At 37.1% G+C, this 26,655-nt stretch overlaps 1 protein-coding gene across 2 annotated transcripts in view; it reads right to left on the minus strand.

The window, feature by feature from the left end:
- Positions 1-845: 845 nt before the first annotated feature.
- The window catches only part of fam20ca (FAM20C golgi associated secretory pathway kinase a), a 79,374-nt gene continuing 53,564 nt past the window's right edge, over positions 846-26,655 (minus strand). Inside the window, exons 5-10 of one of the 2 annotated variants that reach the window (XM_079870880.1) lie at positions 19,408-19,523; positions 15,325-15,505; positions 14,954-15,063; positions 12,557-12,638; positions 8,357-8,416; positions 846-1,414 (exon numbers count right to left, since the gene is read on the minus strand). In XM_079870880.1, the coding sequence (XP_079727006.1) occupies positions 1,405-1,414; positions 8,357-8,416; positions 12,557-12,638; positions 14,954-15,063; positions 15,325-15,505; positions 19,408-19,523 (559 nt within the window). In that variant the 3' untranslated portion in view covers positions 846-1,404. Of the gene's footprint in view, positions 1,415-5,754; positions 6,155-8,356; positions 8,417-12,556; positions 12,639-14,953; positions 15,064-15,324; positions 15,506-19,407; positions 19,524-26,655 lie in introns of those variants that run through there. The other variant, XM_079870879.1, reaches the window with a different exon arrangement.

Below are 26,655 nucleotides of genomic sequence, written 5' to 3' on the forward strand. Positions count from 1 at the left end.
GCTGTCAGTACAGAGAACAACGACAAAAAACGGTGTTGCCTACACCGTGTTATCCTCTTTTTAAAATTTGCACCCTGTTGACTTCAATGGGGCAAGTTTTAAACCTGCTTTTAGCCTCTTAACATCCTTGATGTGTCATTACAAGTGCACAGCCATGTGAGTGATTCCTTCAGAGTGAACATGGGTGAATCTGACTGCAGTAGATGTGAAAGATATTAATAAAAATGATGTTATTTCAGCCAGCGCACATACCTGTATTTTCTTCCTGTTTTCGGTCGAAGTCCATAGTAATCGATTGTCGAGTTCACACGTATAGGTTTAGTTACCTATGATCACGCGCGTGAACTCGACAATCGATTACTATGGACTTCGACCGAAAACAGGAAGAAAATACAGGTATGTGCGCTGGCTGAATAAACATAATTTTTATTAATATCTTTCACATCTACTGCAGTCACATTCACGTGTTCACTCTGAAGGAATCACTCACATTAGCTGTGCACTTGTAATGACACATCAAGGATGTTAAGAGGCTAAAAGCAGGTTTAATACTTGCCCCATTGAAGTCAACAGGGTGCAAATTTTAAAAAGAGGATAACTCGGTGTAGGCAACACCGATTTTTGTCGTTGTTCTCTGTACTGACAGCACTCCAAATTTACAAAAAAAATGAGCTCAATGTTAAAATTGACCGGAGTTCTCCTTTAAGTGTGTTAAGAAACAATCTTGAAAGTGTGCTCTCTTTAAGTGCACTTAAGTGGCCTTTTATTAGCATTATATTATCTGCAAATACAGTTTAAAAAATATACTTTTAAGAAATAATTACAGAATAATAGATGCACTTCAACAAAAATATTCATACTTCATGACTGCTTTTAATACCTTCATGCTGTCTTGCCCTTTAAAGGGACAGTCACACTGCACTTCCATTCATAGCCATACGAATGACCGGAAACGAAAGTACATGCAAATTTCTCTGCATTCCAAAGTCCTAATTATGTGAACTCTGACCTGTGAATTCGCATCACGAGAAGATGTGTGACCAATAAAAGATTGAGAAGTCACAGCATGTGACGTGGCTTAACCTGTATTGAACCCGGAACATTTATTTAAGTTTTTGATCTTTCACAATCTGTGTTTGCTTTGCGTTTTACACATAAAAGAGTTCAACAACATAGCTTGATTTATTGCACACTTTTATCATTTTGCAAACAGATCTTCACAGTAACAATGCTTACGAGATGAAAAGAAAACTGATGCATTTTTTTTTTTTTTTGCTCCAAAAACAGCCTCTTGGATCAACGTATCGTATTTATCGTACAGATATTTACAGAAACACTGAGAGTATTGGGAACGTTTTTTTGATTCTGTTTGGCTAATAGAAGCCTTGACCATCCCATAATTCCTCACTGCCCACTAGAAAAGAAAAGAAAAAACACCTCTGAGACCAGGCCATGGGCCACTAAAAGGTCAGTTTGTGAATAATCCCAAAACATTCAAGTTTCTTGAGCATTGCACAGGCACTGGGGTTAAACACAAAACACACGTGGCCCCTCTTAAAAGATTCAGCCGTATTGTCAGCAGTCAGATTATCAGATCATCTTTATAATGTCTGTCAGGAACAGGGACTTCATTTAAAGCATGAAAATAATCTCAAATGCAAAATATGACCTAAAACCCCACATGATTTCCTCACAAATGCACTCTCTCTTAATAAATATAGCAATGTGAGCTTTTAACATACAACACACATGACTGACTAAAAAGGTTTCATTAAGAGACTAACTAAAATGTCTTTACAATGTTATGGCATGAATATGAGTGAATGAATGAGACTGGAAGTGGCGATTACCACTGCTAGAAAGATTAAAGGCACTCTATTGCCTTTTTGGCTGTAGTTTACACAATACAAAATAAGTGAGCACTGAAAACTTGTTTTATACAGAGCAATGCAATAGTAACTTTTCTGCTGAAAATATGTGACTAATGCTGAAAAATAAAATGATCTATCACCATTACACCATGTCCTAACCACTTTCCAGCAGCAAGTAATTTGCTATTCAGGGGCCAGATTCACAAAACAGACAATTTTGTGCTCCCATAAATGCTTCTTAAAGGGGCTATATGTAAGATTTTTTATGTTTTAATCTTTCTTATTGCCACCGTGTGAACAGCTTGTAACGAAATGTAAAAAAGAGACCTTCCCCGACTTCCTACGTTGTCTATGAAAACCTTCGGACTCGGGTCGTTTTCCCAGGAAAATCCAAAGGATCTGACGTTTACATGCTCCCGAGAGCCTCTCAACCGTTCAATGACACATGAAATTGAAAAATAACTTTGCTGTGAGAATATCGGGGCCTTTAATCACGTTCAGTCTCTTGTACATTACAATAAGTTGCTGCAGTTCACTTAATGGCCACCAGTGTCGCTCATAACAAGAGTTTCTGAATTCTACATAGAGCCTGTTTAAGAGTGTTCTTCGTATTTCTTAAGATTGTTCTAAAGAGAAAACTTGAAGAATCTTAATTCCTTAATATAAAACTCTTCTTATAAATCATTGTAAATAACCTCTTAAAGTTAACTCTTTCCCCGCCAGTGTTTTTGAAAAAAGTTGCCAGCCAACGCCAACATACAGTCTTTGATAATTTTCACAAAAATGTTATAGCCCCCCAGAATATTTTGTTGTATAAATAACTGAACATGCAATGCATCAAAAGAAAGAACAGAGCCTCTGCTTTAAAAAAAAAAAAAATCTAGCTTCATGCATTCTTTTTTTTTCATGATTTTCATGAAAGTTTCAAGTTTCATGAAAAAGGTAACCTTTTGAGCAAAAAGATGAGAAAATTGCATTTTTGTCAAAGACTACATCCAGATTGGTTTCAGAACGATGATCAAAACACAGATGGAGTAGATCGAGTCCATCAACACCCCTAAAGCTTCACAGTCCTAAAGTTCGTCCTGGGTTGACATTTCATTCATTCGGTAACATCAGCAGAAACATCAATTTTGATTTATATGCTGTTTAATGTTGATGATTGCATTTTACATTTTACATATGCATCTGCTTACATGCTATCACTTGTTTCAGCTTCTTCTTCACCTGTGTTTTGATCAGGAGATTCAGTACTTTTTCAGAAGATGTGTAATAGCGCCCCCTACCATATAACAGTGAAAACACGGAAAGCCGGAAAATTCAGTCAATGCCATTCACAGGATGCGTTCACTCAAGAGAGAGTACAAATGAATGAAGCAGACGGCTCTATCTTGAGACAGTCTCTTTTTAAAATACACGGGACATTAAAAATTGTAATGCAGAGTGCTAAACTCCCGTCAAGCCAGTCGTTTTTCATAGAGTTGATCAGCAAATCTTCGTTAATAACCGGTATACAATCAGATCAAGGCCTGTGGTTTTCTTAAGAAAAAAAAAAAACAAAACAAGAAAATAATTGAGAACTTAGGAATTTTTTAAGAATTATACTTAGAAACAATCTTACAAACTTCTTGGAATTCCTTCCCCGCCATTGATGAGTTTTTCCAGCAATCCATGTTTTCACTGTTATAAGGTAGGGTGCGCCGTTACGGATCTTCTCGAATAGCACAGCATCTCCGGATCCAAAAACAAGTGAAGAAGAAGATCTACAGTACATAAACTACGTAAAAATGCACTTTTCTCAGCTTTTTGTTTGAAATGTGCTGGCTGGCTACTTTTTTAGTAAATGCTGACGGGAAAGGGGTTAAGAAATTCCTTCTTTCTTAAAAACATTTTTGTGAATCCGGCCCCAGAACATTTATGAATTCCCTTTAACCTGCAAAGTCGGATATTCCAATGTCTTACTTGGAAAAGTGCAATAGAACGGCTCTTCCAACTTCTAACTTCGTGCACATAGATATGGGTGTATGATCACACAAGCATGGTGGCACACAGGGAGATGCACACAGTTAATGCTAAACATTCAATTATAAGTTATTAAATGCATTAACGAGTCAAAGTTCCCAGGTTCTCAGGAAACACTATGTAAAACACTATGATTGATCATCTCTGACAACAATCGCAGGACAGCAAATGCTTGCACTGCGTACCATCATGTAACCTCCCCAATTTTATTTCTAGGACACATCTTTATAGACAATGCAACACCTGCAAAACTAACAGGAGAATCAGAGATCAGAGATATGAAATATGAATAACCTATATTTGACTGTGAATGGAGCGCATAATACACGGTTATGTGGAGCAGGATTTAGGACCAGTGCTAGTTCGCTAAAAGAAACAGACTCAAAGAAACACAAACCAACCAAAATGTCTTGTCACTTGTCGTGTTCTCAACTGGTTAGGACAAAAACTGATACTATGGACTTTTTACACCTGGTATTAAGATTTGTTTTCGTCGATCCGATCACAAGTGGCCAAAGGGTCTAAAACTTTTCGAGCTTGTCCACTTTCGACCATTTCCAGGGGTAGTCCATAACGCATCGGACCAGATTGCTTTCGTAGTGTAAACGCTCATGTAGTCGAATGTGTTCGAACAGCCACAAAAGACCGTCTAATCTCGTGAAGAGCACGAGCCAGATAGGATTTAAACTTTGCCGTCTGAAATCATAAGCTTTATTTGAAGGTGAAAAAATGTAACAAGCACAATGTTGTCTTACCAGTCCTGATTCTAACACAATCCCACAGCGTTTGGCATATTTTTGAGGCTATCAGAGCAGAAATGAAAGCTGCTGCTCTCTGTATCGCTTTCCCTAGTCTCCTTTCACGTTCATGTGCAAATTGCACAATATTAGAACGAAAGATCAGGAAAAGCCTTGCCCATAGATCCTCCCCTCAAAGGAGACTGATTAAAACACCAGGTATAAACAGGAATGTGTCTCCCTCGTCTACATGTGATCCGACTGACCAAAACGCATCTTAACACCAGGTGTAAACAGGGTTGTAGTTGGGACACAGTGTCAGTTCCCCTACATGTTCGATTGGTTTGTTTCATTCCCTCAAGCCTGTGCCCTACTCTATAATCAACTGCTGAAATCGCTCTTCCAGATGAGACACAAGATAGGTGCAGCGTGAAGTACGACTAACAACATTATGAACTTCCGCTAGCATAGCATCAGCTCGTCCTTAAGGTTCTGATTAAGAGAGAGCACGGGGCCTGAGATTGGAAACACTGACTGCGGGAATAGGACACCTGAACAACCAATCAGCGTCATTCTCTCTTTCTCCATGGAGATGTTTAAACACGTGCTTCACCACTGAATAACCTTAAATGAAGCGTGCACTTCACCTCTGAATTTCCCTAAATAATGTGCCGAATGACTGAAGGCTTGATGGCACGATGTGAGATTTAAACGATGGCTTAGTTCAGATGGCAGGAAATGATGTGGAATTGTGAACGCACAGAGGAGGATGTGTCTAAGTGTCCTTGCACAGTAGCACTGCACTGCAGCACTGTCATTAAAGCTCGTTTACGTGCCCTTATGTCAAAGACCTAAATGAGCAAAGTAAATAACAGTTGTGTACATGAATATATAGATCTCTGTTCCAACTTTGGTCCCTTCTGTAAAGTCTTCTGTACACTCTGCAACTCAAAATGTATTAAATTATAGAAGCATGACTTGTCAAACAAATCAGGATGCAGCAGAAAAAAAGATGTACTTCAGCTCCGAGCAACAGCCTTGGCCATCCAGAAACCAAATATCTCTTTCATCCCAGCGCTCCTCTGATAGCTGTGTCTCTGTACATCCGTATCACGCATCTACACACAGAATAGGTTGGCTCCTCAGAGGCATTGGTGGCTAGTCGTGGAATTCACTGAATTCAGAGTGTGACTCGAGCACAAGCCTCGGTGGGGCTCATGGTGGGGAACTGACTGACAGGGGTCGAGGTTCAGGCCTCACTACCTCCCTCCGTGCGCCTGGTGGTGGTGCGAGGAGGGCTGTCCATTCAGGTCGTTCTCCACCACTGATGAGAAGCCTTCTTTCTCCACGCAGTCAGCCAGCACCTTGAGCACCAGGCGCAGGCGACGGTCCATGGCCTCCAGGTGGGGCTGGATGAGGATGGGCGCCAGCTGGTCCTGCAGTAGCGATTCCTCCATTAGTGAACTCAGCTGGAACTCCTCTTTAGCCAACAGCTGTAGCCGCAGGTACGTCGACCTCTTCACTCTGTGTGTGTGTGGGTGTGTGTGTGTGTTTGTGAGAGAGAGAAAGATAGGTACAACTATGGTGAACTTACAGCATTCTAATTTGTTTAGTACAGTATGTAGAGCTTTAAACTATGGAAGCTTGTTTCTGCCACAGAATAAAACATTTTAATAGATAATTGCGACTTTTTATCTCACAATTGCGAGTTTACATCTCACATCAGAATTGCGAGATATAAAGTCAGAATTGCGAGATATAAAGTCAGAATTGCGTGAAATAAAGTCAGAATTCTGACTTTTTTTCTCGCAATTGCGACTTTATATCACGCATTTCTGACTTTATATCTCGCAATTCTGACTTTATAACACGCATTTGCGACTTTATATCACGCATTTCTGACTTTATAACACATAATTGCAAGTTTATATCTCGCAATTCTGACATCTTTTCTCAGAATTGTGAGACATAAACTCACAATTGTGAGATATAAAGTCCAATTCTAAGGAAAAAAAAAAGACAGACTTTTTTTTTTTTTTTACCTCAGAATAGTTTATATCTCACAATTCTGACTTTATAACACTCAATTCTGACTTTATATCTCCCAAGTGTGAAAATAACAAAGTCAGAATTGTGAGATATAAACATGCAATTCTGAGAAAAAAAGTAAGAATTTCAAGTATATTTCTTGCAATTGCGAGTTTATATCTCATAATTCTGACTTTATAGCACGCAATTGCGACTTTATATCACGCAATTTTGACTTAAAGGTTGTATCAGTGATTTCAATCTTTCCTAACGATTCACTAGCTGCCTGCCCCATAAGCATGCCGTCAAAAAAACGCGTCTCTGTAGGCAGCCTAGGCTCTGAGATCTGCACACAAAAACAATTGGTTTCACCAACCACTCAAAACCAAAACAAATAGTGTTCCAACACCCTCCCCCTGTCGGTGATTGGTTGGAACACTATTTGTTTTGGTTTTGAGTGGTTGGTGAAACCAATTGTTTCAATGAAATCACTGATACAACCTTTAATAACACACAATTGCGACTTTATATCACACAATTCTGACTTTATAACCTGCAATTGCGACTTTATATCACGTAATTCTGAGATAAAAAGTCAGAATTGTGAGATGTAAACTCGCAATTGTGAGAAAAAAAGTCAGAATTGTGAGATTAAAAAGTTGCAATTACCTTTTTTATTTTTCACTCTGTGGCGGAAACAAGCTTCCATATTAAACAGACGGAACTGCAGAATCCAGTCTGTTTACAGTCTAATGCGGAATGTCATGGAATTTGGAAAAATTTGGATTTAATATATCAAAAGTAGGGCTGTACACTTAAAAGTAACTCACAGCTGGCAATATGGGCTTTCAATAAAACTTTTTTTTTGAAACTTTGTGGCAGAAAGGCAAAAAAATTTTAATAAAAAATTAAATCTGTACTACCTGAAAACATATATTGCCAAATAGGTAGGAAAACTTTAACACCCATAATGCACTGGGCATGTTATAGTCAAAAGCCAATCTGCAGTTTTCCTGAAAGCCCAGACCTGGATTACATTTCATTAAAACTATCATCAGATACACACTATTACTACTACTACTACTACTACGACTACTACTACACTAAAAATAATAAAACTTTATTTTTACGCAATATCACACAATTTTTCTTTTAATTTTAACAGTAAACCTTTGTTGTGTAGAAAAAAGTTTCATAACACTTTAAAAACGAAAGTCTCAGTCTCAAGATTCTTTTTTTTTAAAGTTCAAAGACGCATTTTTTAAAAGGTCAAAGACATCCATCTAGCACATGTTTACATAAAAAATCAATGAAAAAGTAGTGCAGTGTGATGAAAAAACTTGTTCTGTGTGAACGGCCCCTTGGAATATTAAATCTAGCCACATGCTCACAGTGACAAATTGTTAGCAGCAAAGTGGTCTATAGCAGCTTATGGTACATAGTAGAAGTATGCAAATCGGTGTGCCAGTGTTTTTTTTGCAACCATTTATACAGATTGTTCAAGCAAGAAAACATCAGCCACAGGAAATAAATGTATATGTGCAATAAAGGATATAGCCGCAGTTACAGAGCACAGCAGACAGCAGGATGTGTTTGTGTCAGTGCTATAGTGAATTACTGCACTGCAGTCACTCTCTCGGTTGGGAAGCTATTGCCTCAATTCAAGAGATGTCTCAAAGAGGAGAAAAACAATCTTACCTGCAGCACTGAGTCAACGGGACCAGGATGGACATTTCATCATGTGAATGCTTTCCAAATCTGAGGGGTTAGAAAGAAACAGAAGTCGAATGTCTGATATTTTATATTTTTAAATGGTGAAGTGCCCTTAATTCTTTTGAATGTGCGCTTGTAGTGTACTTCAAATCTTAAAAAAACAAAACAAAACAAAAACTGTACTTGCAGATAATGTTAGTAAAATAAAAGGCCACTTAAGTTTAAAGACAACACTCTTTCATGGCTATGTTTTACTTTTAAAAAATGTTTGTTTTTTAAAAGTCAAATTAAAGGTGCTGTATGTATTTTTTTGACTGTACTAAAGCACAAAAAAAAAAACATAATATGTTTGCAGATATTTAGGGAACACGCTAAGTTCACATACTCGTTTCTCTGACAAACAATGCTACAGCCAGCTATTCTACTTTAAAATGTGAGTTTCGAGGTTTTTTTTTTATGTGTGAATCCGCCCACTGTCAATTTACCCAATAGTATTTTGACAACCGGGTTGCTAGTTGGTGGAAAACACAGTGTATTGTAGCCATACTGCCGTGCAAAGGCAAAAGACCGTAACTTCGTTTTTGGTCGAAAATGAGTTATTTATATTTTTGGCACATTCAAGACCTTCTTTATCATGTGGATAAGTATCTTGAATCAATTCCGTTTATTTTTCGAGAAAATAATGATTTGTCTTAACAGTAACTTCCAAAAGCCCATGAGAAACCAAGGCAGAACACCGTAACATCAGTTACCGCTCTTTGGCTTTGTTTTGGAACGCTCAAATTACGAGTTACGCTCTGCCTTTGTTTAGCCGCGCGTCAATATGAAGTTACGGTGCCGGTGTTTAATCAAATAATGCTACCTACCAGATTGTAAGGTTATCTGCCTTTGTTTTAATGTCCATTAAAATTAAAATTACGGTGTATCCTGTGTACTTTGTACAGCTGCCATCAGTCGCTCTAACTTCTGATGTCCTCAGAGCGGTCAGAACATTTAGTATGGTCTGCTCCATCGACAAACGTGCGATTACGATCGCGAAGGATTATGCAGAGTTGACAGAAAAACGTTACACATTGCATTGCCGTATCAGATGAATACATCCATGAATTAAAGTTCGCAAACTAGCTGGCAGAGTGCCAAAACTTCGCCTTCAGCCCCGCCCTAAACGCGGTCGAGTCAACGCTGGACTAATAGGAGGTATTTTGTCATGTCAAATGTATTAATAATGCCATCAGAATGCGACCAAAGCACAGGATAGCAATAAGTAGATGGCTATAAATAATTGTAAATCATACAAAATAAATGCCATGATCACTAGATTTTATACAGGTGTGTACTATAATGATTTTGTTAATGGTGATCAGCAACTAAATATTGATAATGTGGAAGTGACTGCCTTTTGCCTTGGTATGACCTCTCACTTTTTGCTGACAATACAAAGGCAGAGTACAGTAACTTTAAAATAGTGGTCAAAAGTCAAGTTTGAGCTCAAGATTTTTTTATGTATATAATTTCCATTACTAAAACATCTATTTGCCAAATTTCCAGTGTCCTACCTATAATTAATTAAGCGGGACAACTAAAAATCTTTAAAGTCATTTTTCTCAGTTCCACACTCTAGCGACTTAAGGTCTTTTGCCTTTGTAGGGCAGCATGGAAGCCAGTAAAAATACTAGGTCATAGATTGCAGATTCTACCTGACCTAAAAAGCCTCGGCATCCATCTAAAAAGCTCTATGACTAGAGGCATATTAAAACACGGATAGATCAACTCATCAACTTACAGTGTAAGGCTAGTCACTATTCATTGTCAATAGTGCTCATTCCTGTTACATGTCCTCTATCTGGCAACCTGCGTGAGCATTGAGTCTGTGGAGGAGGGGGCGGGAGAAACAACCCTCTCCAATATTTTGAATTTGGACTGCAGTGCCTATTTCAACCACTAGCTGTCAATATTACACACTGCACCTTTAAAAGTTTGAATAATTTTAATAATCTTCTGTCATGCTTTAAAGAAGTACACTTATTTTGACGTGTTGACTAGCATATAAAGCGCATACTAAAGAGTACTTGATTATAATTTTAACTGTAGTGTGTTATCGACAGTTTAAAGTTAATATATTTTAAATGTACTGAATTGCATTCATCATTAAAAATGTGTAATTACAAATATATTTAAATACATGACATACAAGTTTCAATTAAAATGACATTAAAGTATATTTTAGTTCACCATAAATGCTTTTTAGTAACTTTAACCATATTTCAAAGACAGTAGAAGTAATTATGAGTTATATAAAGATGTAATTATGTCCTACTTAAGTGGGTTACAAAAAGTGCAACTATTGCAATTATCATGCAATTAAGTTTACGAAAACATTACATTCAGTTAATAAATTCAAAGTTTAAGCAGAACTTTCATATTTTTATTTTGTTTGTACATTTGAATTGCACTTAATTTGAAATATTTGAGTAAGCTAATTCAAACATGTAAAGTCCCCCTGTAGTCAATAATTGTATCCCTTAAAACTCATCTTTGATCACCAAAGCTTGAACGTAACTCTACACCCTTGCCTTATATAGTATACGTGGTTCTATGAATATGCAAATGAGCCCCGCCTCCACTCACTCACACCAGCTCAGAGATCCACTTGTTGATGATCACACGTTGATCTGATTGGTTACAAGGTAGTGATTTTCACCACAGGGGGACTTTAAATTCAATTATCATGTAATCTCAACTTAAATATTTTTAGTAGTGGAAACTTGTCTAGTTTAGTAGTGGAAGCTTTACCTAGTTAAATAAAGTAAATTCTAACATGCTAATAGCATAGCTATTGCTGAATGAACGGCAATATGAAAAATTTGACATATATCTGTTCTTGAAACATTTGACATATATCTGTTCTCAAACCAAGCTCATGCTCCACTCGTCACCATGATGGTACTGTAACCCCTCCCAAAAATCCAAAATAACAGAAACTCTTCTAAATTAGCATAGCTAAACATTAACCACTACTAAATCTCACACTTAACATTAATCTTGCACACAAAAAACACACATTATAGAACACTTAATTTTAGCATTTACTCTCCGTTTTGAGTGTCATAGCAAAGCATGCTGGGAAGTAGAAATCCCAGCCCAGTTTCAGTTCAATTTAAGTTTGTGAACTGAAAAAAAAAAAGAAAGTTCTCAATACTTTTTAAAACTAATTTGTTTAAGTTTGCTCCACTCAAAGCAATTAATTATTTTGAGCATTAGGGTTTACAGTGAAAGTATGCTAAAGTGTACTTCTTTTTCATAACGGTAAAGATGCTAAAAACCCCAATAGCCAATTTCCAAAATACCAGTAAGTCCAGTATGATGTTCAAAGGATTCAGGGAAATCACATGCATGATATGCAGGGTCTAAAACTTGTTTAAATTTCCAGAAGTCATAAAAGTTAGAATATGAAGAACACAGCAAATTATACTTTCAGCTCTTTAAAGTAAACGCAGCCTATAACATGAAAAATCACCTATGTTAATATTTTAAACTTTTCCTTTCATATTGGTGTGTCAAATTGTATGCACTGCTTTTATGGTTCAGTGGAGCTGGAATGTGTTTTTCAGAGGCCATACCTTACATTTACGGTTATGTTCTCAAAACTGCCAAGTACAAGTAATGACAGAACAGTAACTTCAACAAAAATACTGACAAATAAAGAGTAGTCCTTCATATAACCTCATGACAGGACATTTGCAACATATTTGTAGCGGTAAAACCCCATCGAAGATTCAGTTCGGTGTTTGTATTTCACACAAAATGGAGGAAAATAAACGCAAATTTAAGCCAGGCCTTAGATTAATCTGGCACTGAGGGAGCTACGGCTCCACACAGTGGCCTGCTTCAGCAACAAATCTAGAGAATGAAAAAGCAAAATGTCAGTTTAATCAAAATCCTTTATCTGTGCGAGCACCTGTGTGACTTCATACCCACCATGAGCCCTTCGACTGCACACATATTACACCCTGAGACACGACGCCATATAAATCTGACCTTCCACTCCACATATTCACACCTCTTAAGATAGAAACACACTGTTTCCATGGTTTCAGTGTAAAAAGGAATAGCCTGTGTGTGGAGTCATGAGGAGCGAGGTGTGAAGGACGGACAGGACGTTACACATTAATAAAGGCGGCTTACCCTCTGCCGTTGTCCAAATGAATAATGAAAGTCTCATTTCCAAACTTCTCAAAAGTCTCGTAATGGTGACGATCCATGTTGCCTGTTCAATTAAAACAAATGGAGAGAGTGAAATAGGGGAGGATGTAGAACCTAAAATGATTTAATGTTCATTACTGATAAAAGGAAGTCCAACACACCTTTAAGTTAGCCCTACTGTGTCATATAATCAACATGATCACATTCACAACTGCTGAAAAACCTGTTGCACAATCTACTACATGCCGTCTGTCGTCTGACTGATAGTTCATGATGTATGATACACAGGTCTTTTTGCTGTGAAATCTTAACATAAGAATAACTTTATTGTTAGTAATATGTCATGGACTAAAACAACTTACGACACGCTGTAGAAAAATCTTGTTAAAATGCGAGTATCAAATACGATCCATCAGAAACGTTTATCAATCCAACTCTCAATCATCACTGTATTGAATGCATTATATGTTTTGCCTCCACAGTAAAAACTACCGAGCTTTGATCATAAAACTAAGCATTTAAATATCATCCTAATAAGACGTATTTTTGGGATATATAGAGAGACAACTGATAGTTATATACATTTTATATCTGCTTTACTAGATCTCAATGATTTACATTACAAGCTATCATTTCATCTTACTTTTCGGTCATGTAAATATCAGCATCTGGACCAAATTGCATATTTTTGCTCAGTTTGGGCCTCCGAATAAAAGTGAGGTGTTTTTCCTCCTCCTCATTCTCACTATATCATACTATATGAGCCATAAAAGCCTGATATGTCAAATCTCATGCGTTTTATGTTTTGCGCTTCAGAAATGCGACATAATTTCCGTTAAGGGAGCATAGATGGATCATAAAACCATTCCCTGGTTTTCACAGTGCATTGTGGGATTTTTCAGGGAGCTAACGTTCCAGTGCACTGGAAAGATTTTGCGATTGTGACAGCCCTTAAAATGGCCGACACCCTGATCGGTGCCCTGACTACTGAACTAGTGAGCTGATTGATACACACCCAGTGTGTATCCACACACAACCAGGGCTGAAGGAGTTTGTTCACACAATGCTTTACAGAAAAGCAGCGTGGACTTATGACGAACGGGGGAAATCCCACCAGAACAGCCTCGCTGAAGACGTGATCATAATACTCTCAACCTCAGACGCCACACCCAGAGACCACCCACAGTCTGATCACTACTGGAGCCTTTACATCCCACAATTCTGACTTCATATCTTGCATTTGTGACTTTATTTCTCGAAACCTGAGACTTTATACTCCTAACTTTGTACTTAAGTGTATAATTGCACTGTAACAAGGACACAATAAAAAAGTCACACGGAAAGATATAAAGTTACAATTGGGAGATACAGAGTAATATTAATGAACTTGAAAATGTACTTGCTTAATATCAGAGTTATGTTTAGGGTAAGTTGCATGTTATTTTTCAAAATTTACAACAGCAAGTACATGTAACAAAGATGTAACTTTGTACCTGACTTTGTATCTGTTTATTTACTCTGTTATTTTTGAGACATTCTATTTTATATAGTTGGGACTTTACATCTTACAATTTGACTTTATATACACTTATATACTGTTTTATCTTGTAAGGTGACCATATCTCACAGTGTGACTTTTTTCAATTTCACAGTGACTGTATATCACCCAAATGTGATTTGTTTTTTTATTTCGCAGTGTGACTTTATCGCAAAATGTGACTTTATATAAAAATGTATCTCGCCGTGTACATTTTTTTATTTTGCAATGTGACTTCACATCTCATAATGCAACTTAATATCTGCCAAATGTATTTTTTTTTTTATCTTGAGACATGACTTTATAAAGCTAGCAATGTGACTGCACTTCCCAAATGTATTTTTGTAATCTCACAATGGGACTTTTTTATCATACAGTTTGACTTTGTGTATAGCAATTGTGACTTCGCTAAAAAAAATTGCTGCCTTAAGTACAATCAACTTGGATGTTTCAGTCATTTCAACTTAAATTACATTAAACTGACTTAAAAAAAAAGAGTTGAATCTTGTATAACTTATAAAAAAAAAACTTATTTGATGAGTTAAAGCAATGTAAAAACTTATGGATCATATAATTTTCCTACAGTGCACAATTCCCTATTTATTTATTTTTAACACTAAGTCAGAAACATGCTTTCATATAGTTCATAGACCATATTAATCAATTTGATTGGCTGGCTATTACACAACTTCTAGGAGACAAAATGTACAGGTTATTATCGGGGGCATGTTGTCACAAAAGGTGTTCAATGAACTGTATATTTTTCCAATTCAATTTTATCCAAGACTTCACGAGTCTATACAAATATTCAATTCAAAACTGCAACAATTTAAAACACTTACCCATTAGAAAGTCAAAGATAGTCATGTCCATGATGTCCAGAAGTCGCGTGCCTTGGTCATACGGAGGAGTCTGTTTGACTTCATCACAATAATCCGGATCCACTTCCCACCTTATAACAGAGAAAACCACTAAGAAACTCACTTCACCTTTGAATTTGATCTGCATTTTGCCCCTTCTCGTAAATAACCCTACTAGAGTACAACTTCCATCTCAAACAGGATGGCCCATTGTTTTACAGCACAGATAGGATTTCTCTGAGAGTAAGTGAGAACCGCAGTAGTCTTTTTTGCTGATAAAGCCAGACTGTAGTTTAATGAAGATATGGGGTGGTGCGTGGAGACCTGAGATAAAGCAGAGAAAAAGAGCTTACTCAGCTTTCTTGCGTTTGTGGTAGGACCGGCGCCAGGGGTTCCTCCAGGTCTTGCGCTTAGCTAGTGCCAAGTCAGGAAGAAATGCAGCCAGGGAGCCCTCGATCTGGTCGGGCTTCCCACAGAGGGCATGTTCTGTAGAGCAGTAGTACGAGCACTCGCCGTAGAAGCAGATGTTGTTGGCTGCAGAGGTGAGGAAGTGAAAGGGTCTTAGGAAAGAGTAAAACTGATCTTGGGGTCTCAAAATGGACCACTAGTGAGGGAAAGTCCCTCTGGTGTAACATGGGGTTAAGTGTCTTCAGGCACACAATGGTAATAGCTTATCGACCGTTCATTATGGGGTTTGAACCTACAAGTTTTCAGACTCCCCAGATATTTAACTCAAGTTTTATAAAATGTAAAGCAGCTGTTTCTCACTGATGCATTGATCTGTAATGCATACATAATCTGATCTATTAGACTGCATCCAGTTTCGAAAAATAAAGAAAGAAAATAATCTAGTAGGCCTAATTCATGTTTCAAATCATGAATTATACATCTAATATTAACCATTCATTGATTTTGTAGGAAAATATGTAAGGGTTAATGCCCGACGAGGTGTCCATTGTCAGGTATTAATGGACGACGGCGAGGTGTGAACCGTCCGACGCGCAGTGGACAAAGTCCATTAATACCTGACAATGGACACCTCGAAGGGCATTAACCCGCTTATACCATGGTCACTTGCCAAATAACACATTTTTAAAACATTAGTTTATATTTTAATTAGTTTTACAATCGAAATCTAAAGTTTTTACAAACAATAACTTGGTTTCCCTGGTTACGCCTGACGGTTTATTTACTAGGTGTCCTCTATGTAAGGGATAATGTATAGAGAGGCGGTCGTTATAGCGAATAACAAGCCCGACAGGCTGAACGAGACCCCGACGCGAAGCGGAGGGGTCTTGACAGCCTGAAGGGCTTGTTATTCGCTATAACGACCGCCTCTCTATACATTATCCCGCTTATTACATGGCTACCTACAAAATAAATAAATAATTTGACACAAATTATTGATTTAAAAAGGAGTTTATTGATTTAAAAACGATTGTATTGCTTCCGCCAAAGAAAATAGTCCGTTCCGCGTCCATAGCAACGCGCTGTTTTGCATGGCAACGGTCTGTTATAGCTCGCAGCGGTCTGTTATCAAGAATTAACAGACCGCATTCTACATTGGAATTCAGCCAAGCCATGTAATAAGTAAGGGATAATGTATAGAGAGGCGGTCGTTATAGCGAATAACAACCCCGACAGGCTGAACAGGACCCCGACGCGAAGCGGAGGGGTCTTGAATCAGCCTGAAGGGGTTGTTATTCGCTGTAACGACCGACTCTCTATACATTATCCCGCTTATTACATGGTTACCTACAAAATAAATAAATAATTTGACACGAATTATTGATTTAAAAAGGAGTTTATTGATTTAAAAACGATTGTATTGCTTCCGCCAAAGAAAATAGTCCGTTCCGCGTCCATAGCAACGCGCTGTTTTTCATGGCAACGGTCTGTTATACTTCGCAGCGGTCTGATATCAAGAAATAACACACCGCATTCTACATTGGAATTCAGCCAAGCCATGTAATAACACTTTTTAATAGACACCATGCAGCCAATCAGAATCGAGTATTCACCCAGACCATGGTATAACTCTTGATACATGCTGTATTACTGTGATAAATGATTACTTCCTACCTATTAGTAATGTGGCAAAGTGTTAAACACAGACTCAAAAGAGTACATGTACTCTCGGTAACACTTTTTCAATGTTACACAGTTATTGTAGTAATAACTATAGATTATGCATACCCTAATCCTAACCCTTAAAGTAAGTACATTATTATTACTCAGTACTCAAATCTATAATTACACTGTAACAAGGACACCTTGAAATATAGTGAAACCATACCCTTGTGAAAAAGAAGTGCACTTAAAGGTAACACTTTATTTTACAGTGTCCTTGTTACACGGTACATGTACTTACTATAGTAACAACAGTAAATCATGCATAACCCTAAACCTAACCTAAGTGGGTTACACTTTATTTTAAGGTGTCATTGTTACAGTGTAATTATATATTTAAGTACTGAGTAATATTAAGCAACTACATGTACGTACTATAGGGTTAGGGTAGGATTAGGATTTGGTTGAGGGTTAGTTGCATGTAATTATGCATAATTTACTGTTATTACTATGGTAAGTACATGTAACATATGTAACAAGGACACTGTAAAATAAAGTGTTACCAAATAAAGTGTAACCGTGCAAGTTATTTTAAGGTGTCTATGTTACAGTGTAATTATATATTTAAGTACGGGTGTAACGTGTAACAAGTGTAACCAAAATGCACTTTGTATCAAATTTAAAGTTTAAAATGTAATCTTTAAATTTGTATGCTTTAATACTCTTTTGTCATACTTTAAATAACTTATGTTGTGTCTTGACTAAGATGCTAAAGAGCATGTTACTTGATTTTAACTTTAAATGTAGTGTATTATTTGATAGTACAATTAAAGCCGATACATTTTAAATGTACTAAATTGCAACTTCATAATTACAAGTGTGTAATTACAAATATATTTAAATACATAACATACAAGTTTTAAGAGAAATTACATTGAAGTATATTTTAGTTTACCATAAATTCTCACATTCAGCCTCACACTACAACCATATTTCAATGACAAAAGCCGTTATTATGACGTTATTAAGTCCTATTTAAATGTCAAAAAAGTTAAGCTAATTCCATGTAATATGAATTTAAACTGTAATGCATTTTCATTTAATTGCAATTAAGTGTCCCAAAACATTTCATTCAGTTTATACTATGTTCCTTCAAAGTATATTATTTCTGTAATAAGTACTCTTTTTAAAAGTGTGCTTCTTTTTCACAAGGATATTATAAATTCTGTTTTGAGGAGCAACATTTTGTTATAAAATAACCAACACACAACAGTTGAACTGCTTAGATTGACTTTTTCTTCATGTTGACTTATTTGAGACACATCCTGCTCTGTATTTTTGCTTCACTCCATGTTTCTTAATCAGTCTTATATATAAATAACGGAAAGCAGCCGCCCCAGTAATAGCCACATACATGCATCTACCATGGTAGGAAAAAAAAAAAAGGTTGACACATACAGTTATATAGCAGTTATATAGCATTTTACCGCCCGGCCCTACCCCCATCATCATGATGGTAAACACATTTGAAAGCAACTATGACAATCTTTTCTGCAGAAACCTTGTTTATAGTGTTAATACAGTTTGTAGAGCATGTTTTTGAAATAGGTGACTTCTCCAGATGTGCCTTTATGTGATGAAGGATGTCAGTGATCTAAAACGCTCGGATTCACCAAGGGCTCATTAAGCGCTGCTGTTTAGCCAATGATGAATCATTGTGTATAACGCCTTTTTTCAAATGTTTCCTGACACGGCTCCCCGGGGGAAGAGGAGCCCTTTCACTCCTTCCCACAAAAACACATTTGTCATGAAAAGTGGAGGCAGAATGCTAATGATAGCCCTGCAGAGAAAGAATATGGCCAATCTGTGTGCCTCATCCGAACACTTACATCATCTAAATGTCGGTAATTTAGTTGCCAAACTTGCTGCACGTGTGTTATTGCATGCTTGTTACTCCCCAATTAAAGGCTGTAATTAGCCTAGCATCTTGGCTGGGGGTTGCTAATATTGGCTGTAGTTGTTTGTGATGGTTCTCTGAGGATTTTTTAAGCTGCTGAAATAAGGAATATGCAGTTATAAATATGTAAATCAAGATGCCATCGTTGACGCTATGTAGGCTGTGCAACAAATGTAGCTAAATGCTATCACTTCTACACAACATAGGCATCATAAAACTGGCTTACTTCATGCTCAGTAGTGTGAATTGTTTTGAGGATTTGGCAGGGAATTGCATACGTTTAGCATGGAGTGATGCAGTTTCTGTCGCTGTGCTGAACTCTATATGCGTGAGAAGCTAACAATCAGGGGGGGGGGGGGAGTATGGCGTGATGGGATAGAAGAAAAGGCCACGCGGAAGCCACTCATACCTGGGGAAACGAAGAATGTCCGCCAGAGCTTTTTGTCACGGGTCACGTCTCGGATCTCCCGTGTCATGTTCACCAACCTGCCGGCCACAGGGGGAACTCTCCGGAAATCCAGGATTCTGTGCAACACACAAACAACCGTGTCAATTATTCGTTTGCAATGCATTATCAGATGTAACACCTGTGGTGTTTCTTCATCCAGATGTTGCACAGTTCACATCACAAGCTGCTTTATGAGAACAGTGACACCAGATATTCAATCTTCTGCCGCAATCAATAATGAGGAAGCAAACAATAAACAGTGCAGAAAATCCATAGAATAAAGCAATTTCTAAAGTGGCTGGATAACGATTTTTTTTTCTTCTTCAAGGAGCAACTGCTAAGCAACTGAGCCCACTCTTTACTCACTGGCTTTATGACACCTCTGTGATTGTTCTTTATTAGCTCTTTAAAGACTTTTGTTGGCGTTTTAGCATCTGGCCACAGACCGCAGGATATAAATGCCCTCTACTTTCTCACTCATTTCATCTTTCTTGTGTACTTGTCTTGGGCAAAAGTCAGAATTGGCTCCTTTTCAATTATTCCAGAATGTGAATTTTGAATTAAATCAGCCACATGCCCCACAAGAAGTTGAAGTGGAATTATAGGAAGATTTGTAGTAAAACACAACCTTAGATTATTCATTTTTATAATTATATGTTTTTTGCATCCCTGAATATTTCTTTCTATAACTGATAGACTGATTTTGAAAAAAGAAATGAAAAACAAAACGACAAAAACTTATTCTAAGTCATTTTTTTACTTTAATTTATTAAATGTAAATACAAATTTAAACAAATATATGATATTTATTATTCTCACTATGGTCATATATATATATATATATACATAGTTCCCACAGGCCAATTAATGTCCTCCCCGGAGACGCCATCTTTGATGGCATAAGCTGCTGTGTTTACGAAGTTTTACAAGCAAATTTCGAATATTTCTTTCTGTTTATAATGTTATGAAAATCATGAAGAGACAAAGTGACAGAGACTATAAAGAGATTATAAAGAGACTCTATTAACAAGACAGAGAGAGGTACAATGTGGAAATTTCAGTCATAAATGGTGTGGATCCGTATGCGCTAACGCTGTCTGTCTGTCTGTGTGTGTGTGTGTGTGTGTGTGTGTGTGAGAGTGAGTGAGAGAGAGGCGCGGGCGCGATCGAACAGTGGAAACAATGTTGTTTTTGTATGTTTTTAATACCTTGTCATTTTGTTCATTCAGGACATCATTCAAACTGCAAAGTGTTAACTTATATTTCTGTACACTCGCAATAAAACACAACATTGTGCACCTGACACAAAGTGCTCTGAGCAAATTCTTGCGTGTTTTGAGGGAGTTTCTTTCCTGTTTATCCTCGCCAGCCATAACCTCCGTCGTTGTTCTGACAAAAGCTTAGTTTTCTCACATTCATGAAGTCTAATGACGGGTAACTTATACTGTAAAATCCAAATTTAACTGAACCTCCGGCACGATTTGAACATCCATTGATCCAGAAGGAGATGACCATTTTCACTTTTTATCACGAAATTAACTCGTTTCAGCTTCTTCTTCTAATGTTCTGCCCACAGCATGCCCACAGAAATGGCGCCGGGTCGGCAAATGCCCGTATGTTGTGACGCCATGTAGGAACTATGTAGACACACAGTCAAAATTATTCAACCCCTTTGACCTGCAAGACATTTTGCTGCTAAGAACAACATTTTATGTAAACAATTCAACAAAGGCATCAGTAAACTATTATAGAAAATGTATTAATACACATTTGAGTGATTCTGAGAACATAAAGTTGATTAAACTGGCTCTAAACACTCATGTTACAAATTATTCAACCCCCAAAAGTCACACTTTTATTCTTTATAACGTCCAATAAACGCTGCAAGTGCTAAGAACCTTCTGTCACCTCTCTACTGCAATCTTGGCTCATTCCTGGCTTGAAAAAGCTTCCAGATCACTGATAATCTTTGGTTTTCACGATACCACTGCTTGCTTCATTTTTCCACCAAATACTTTCAAAGAGATGTAAATCTGAAGACTGTACAGTCCACTCAAGAACGTTCTCTGACTAATCCCTGAACCAAGCTTCAGTAGATTTGGATGTACACTTTGGGATGGCAGTCCTGCAGGAAAGTCCATTGATCATCAAGCTTCAGTCTCTGCACCGAAGGCATCACAATCTTTGCCAAAATGGCTTGATACTTCAAAGGATTTATGATGTCCTTTATACAGTCAAGATTTCCACTTCTTGCTACAACAAAGCACCCCATAACAAGACTGGAGCACATCCATGTTTGACCATTAAGATGGTGTTCTTCTGCTCATAAGCTTTACCTTTTTTTGCATCAGACATACTGCTGATCCATGGGTCCTAAAAAGTTCCAGTTTGGTCCCATCACTCCATAAAACATTCTTCCAGAACTCCACAGGTCTATCCAAATGAATTTTAGCATAGCTTGTCTAGTGTTCTTCTTATACTCTGCATTGAAATGTTTTTTCCTCCTTTCATCGGGTCATCTTGCAGATCTTTGGCAGTAATTTGTTTGTTTTTTTCTCTGATCAAAGATTGTATTCCCCTTAATGATATTGTGCTTTTCCTTCAACACCCTCAAGGGTTTTCTGGTAAAACACATTTTAAACTTATGAATAAGGCTGCCAGCTGTGTCTCTACAAACTTTTAGTGTTTTGGAAATCTTCTTGTAGCCCTAGACTTTCTAATGTAATAAAACAGTTTATTCTCTATAGCTTTTATGAGAACTCTTTAAACTTGGCCATGTTTGCTACTCAACTTCAGCACATGCAAGGGCTAAATGTATGTATGTGTAACCACACAAGCTATTCAGTTTTGTTATAGAGTTTCCAAAGGCTTTGTACCATAGCATACAAATATGCGACTTAAAATCAGCAGCGATGAATAGAGGTTGAATAATTATGACATAGCTGTATTACAAAAAATCCTGTAACTCAAAATAATTACATTATATATTGACATTATCACTTTTATTTACCACTGAACCGTTAAAGATATTTTTATTTATTATAAAACTCTGTATCTTTAGAAATTTGTAAATTATTACAGTCTCCGAGGGGGTTGAATTATTTAAAATGCAACTATATATATAGAGATTTGTTGACCCTAGAGAGGATAATAAATATTATAATTTGTATTTACATTGTAGATTAAATTGGATTTTAATTACAAATCTGCATCTTGTTTTTTTTTCCTCAACCGATTAGAGATATTTCCCAAAATTAAGGTCAATAATGTCAAAACAACAGCCAAACATACAAAAACACATTTTAATTTTGCTATACAGCATCAAAAGTAAAATAAAAATATGAATGAAAGTTAACTTAATAAATATAAAGCATTTAACATCTTACCATGGTCAATACAATAATATTAATTTAATTAGCACACTAACTATAAATTTCTACAGGACGTTTGATTATTAATACAGTATTTTATAATGTTTCTGGAAATATACTCCATATGTTGTGTGTATGACAATTTGTTTAGAAGTAATTCATAGGTAAAATTAAACTTACTAATAACTACACACAGAATAGTTATTTCAGTTTAATTCCATTCAGTTTAACTTTCTTGTATTCAAACTCGAATCACAATATATAAATGTTATGTTCTGTTTAGTTCTGTTTCATTATCATGGTGTTTTGGTTTTCCTGTTTGCCTGTCTATGTTCCCTATTAGTTTCCATAGTTGCTAATTATGCACCTGTTTCTGTTCAATTCATTACCACTTCTTTTGTATTTAAGTCCTTAGTTTCCTCAGTTGTGTTCCTCGTCATCTTAGTATTATATGGTTGTGTTATTCTGTGAAGATTATTATTAAAAGACTGCCTATTTTGTCTTTGCGAGCTCATTACAGCCACACAGTGTGACATACAGTTTGAATTTGCACCCTGTTTGCATTTCAATTAAAATAGAGGAATTGAATTGTAATGTAAAAGTCTTTCAGAATTCAATTCTGACTGGTGCACAACCCTGGTGGAGGGTTTATTCAGTTCTCAGTCTTTGTCTGTGTGTGCAGTGGGCCGTCTCGGAGAAAAGCTCACATCGTGTTGTGTGTGCGCTTTCAACATTCAACCTCCAACGACGCACGGGCTCCAGGCCCCTGAGAGACAGAAACCCAAGCCTTTGAGATGAAACCACTCAGGGGTCGCAACTCTGGACGCAGGCGACAAAGAGCCCAGTGTGGAAACACCGCATTCTAGAAACAGACATTTGTGGAAATAAGCTATAACAGCGAGGAACCGCCGTTGGAATTGGTTTACGTACTGTAAACATACTGCAGTAGCACAACGTTGCTTGTCAAATTCAATTGTTTTCACATGCTCACACGCTAATGGAATATCAATATAATAATTCAATAGCAAGCATCCTCTCAGCGTTATCACTCAGCTGACAATAAATTGGCATATCGTACTGCGCTTTTTCTCTCCCAAATAAAATATATCATGGACATGACAGCAACAACGTTCTGGAGGAAATCAAGTGGGTCTCACAAACTCAATTAGCTCTCTGATTCCACAAAGCCTTCCTCTGTGGGGCGTCTTGTTAAAGTCAGCAGGGAGTTTTCTTCTGCCTGCACTCACATGCACCTTGTTACTCTCGGTGTAACCGTAAGGTGTATCGACTCTATAGCACTAAGTACTTTTCAGGCCGTTGTCCAGTGGTCTATATATATCCGTATATTCTGTATTCATGAAACAGCTGGGTGACCATATACTATTTATCATAATGTTCAGTATAAAACAGAAAATACTGCAGATACTGTTTCCCATAGCTTCTTCTTGACTAATTATTTAGTCAGAAAATCTAAACATTTATACACAACACTGGATTAAATTTGAGCATTTCAAAAACATTGAAACATTGAACACATTTCATCTTTTAATTTTAATCACACTGTATTACATATTACAAATGTAAATGCAATCAAGAACGCTTTTCCTGCAACAAAAGGAAAGGGCGGCTTTCAGCGGTCTGTTTTTTTCAGGTAGTGCTATGCTAGTTTCAGTTAGCTGTGACACCAGCGAACAGACAACATGGACGTCTGCCGAGTGGCCTGCGTGGCTGGATCAGCAACTAAAGGGGTGTGTGTGTCTGTGTGTGTACAGAACTGCAGGTGCATGTTCTCTCCACGTACCTATGCGTTCAGACAGACAGATTACAAGACTCACGCAGACAGGCGCAGGGAAAAAAAGCCATAAAATCCAAACAGACATGCACTAAACCACAGATCTTAACTATCAATCACATACAAAGATATCGTTCTCAACAGCTCATGGTGTCTCTTACATGGTGCTTCTCTGAAACAACTGTAAGATCTTTCCTGGAAGTATTACGGAGTGATCACAGAAAACGGCAAATCAGAGCCAGCTATGCTAAGCTAATCTTAGCCCACTTAGCACACATGTTCCTCTCGGTGTAACCGTAAGGTGTATCGACTCTATAGCACTAAGTGCTTTTCAGGCCGTTGTCCAAAAGTCTTGAGTGACATGCGAAGAGTGGCGGGAATATAATAAGAGTTGGTTTGGCTTTCTGACATCACAACAGTGTGAGCGATCTTGTGCGTAAATGTGAGATGTTTGAGTGTGTGTGTGTGTGTGTGTGTGTGTGTGGTTTTGGTTTCTTTTCCCCTGCCCACGTCCATTCCAGAGCAGTATCAGAGTCCTACAGGTGTTTTCAGTGAAATAACTGGATGAACGCCAAACTGAAGGTCTCTGTGAAAGGGAATTTACTCTTAAAGGCTATTTGGTTGAATGAGCCGTCACACAGGCAACTAGATTGTAACGCAACCAGACATTTTGAATTTACAATATATCATCAAAGTATTTCTTTCAAATAAGTAATGGTGTTTTCTTAATAACATTTCTATTTAATTTATTTACTAAAAAACAGTGCTTCACTGGAATTCAGATGTGCTTAGTATTTATATAACAAAATAACAGAATGTAGGTGTTGCTTCTGGAATCTATCAGCATGTGTCGCTTTTGATGTTGGTTGTGCATGAGAATAATAATAATAATAAATATAGCTGCAAGCAGCGATTAAGGGGCCAAGCAAAAATGAGGCATAATGAGTTATTAGACTTCAACAATGAGTAATTAAATCATTTTTTTGATTATTTTAGGCAACTAATACTAATAATATGATTTAACTGCTTATCACTTTTGATCAATCGTTGGCGCTGTAACCAAATTGATGTTGTGGGGTCAGTGTAAGGTGACAATGACACGTACAAAGTTTGGTGTCAATATGCCAAAGGGTTGCAGTTACAGCTTGGCATCATGCCAACAATTTTGTTGATGTGTTATTCGAGAAGGGTTTGGACAATCAAAAATCTTTTAATAAATGTTTTGCAGGCATGGTCTCACAATAATCTGAGGCAATTTATGTGAAAATTGGACCAACGGTCTAGGAGGAGTTAAAATAAGTAGGTTTTCAAAGAAGTTCAAAATGGCAGACAGCAATTTTAACTGAATATGTCAAAATTGGTAACATTATTCTCTGTACGAGAGCACCAGTTTAATTAAAATAGACAAAATGGAAATTTCACTATCATTTTTGACCACAAGGTGCTGCTGTCTCAAAACCTTTAGGGCATGGTGCCGATGACACATATCAAGTTTCGTGACTATACACTAATGTGTTCATAAAATACAACTTTTTACGACATAATTCAAAATGGCCATCATCATTTGACTCGGTATCCTGCACTTTATCATAAGAGACCAGTTTTATGATTTTTTGGTAAGCCGTTCAGAAGTTACAAGCAAAAATTACTATTTTCATATCTCCAGACCAGTAGGTGGCGCTGTCCCGAAAAGCCACAAGTAGCCTCAGTTCATTCTTGTGATGACATGTACCCAGACTCGTCTCAATACGCTAATGCGTTGTGGAGATATAGCTTTGCATCCATTTTTACGTGCTCTTCATCGAATTTGTTTGCGTCATTATTCGACAACGTTTATCAAAAAGCTTTTAATAACTTTTTATTTATTTTTTCTTATGTTATTAGCATAAACCAACAGATAAAGATAACTAACAGTGCTTGGCCCCTAATAATTAAAACTATTGAGACAAGTTTATGTTATAATATAAACATTCAGGTGCAAGAGACATTATTGATTGCTGTGTAAATGTCATTATGCCACATTAAAAATCAGGAAAAAGTTGTCTA

The sequence above is a fragment of the Squalius cephalus genome (genome assembly GCF_949319135.1).
Source record: "Squalius cephalus genome assembly, chromosome: 1".
Classification (NCBI taxonomy): Eukaryota; Metazoa; Chordata; class Actinopteri; order Cypriniformes; family Leuciscidae; genus Squalius; species Squalius cephalus.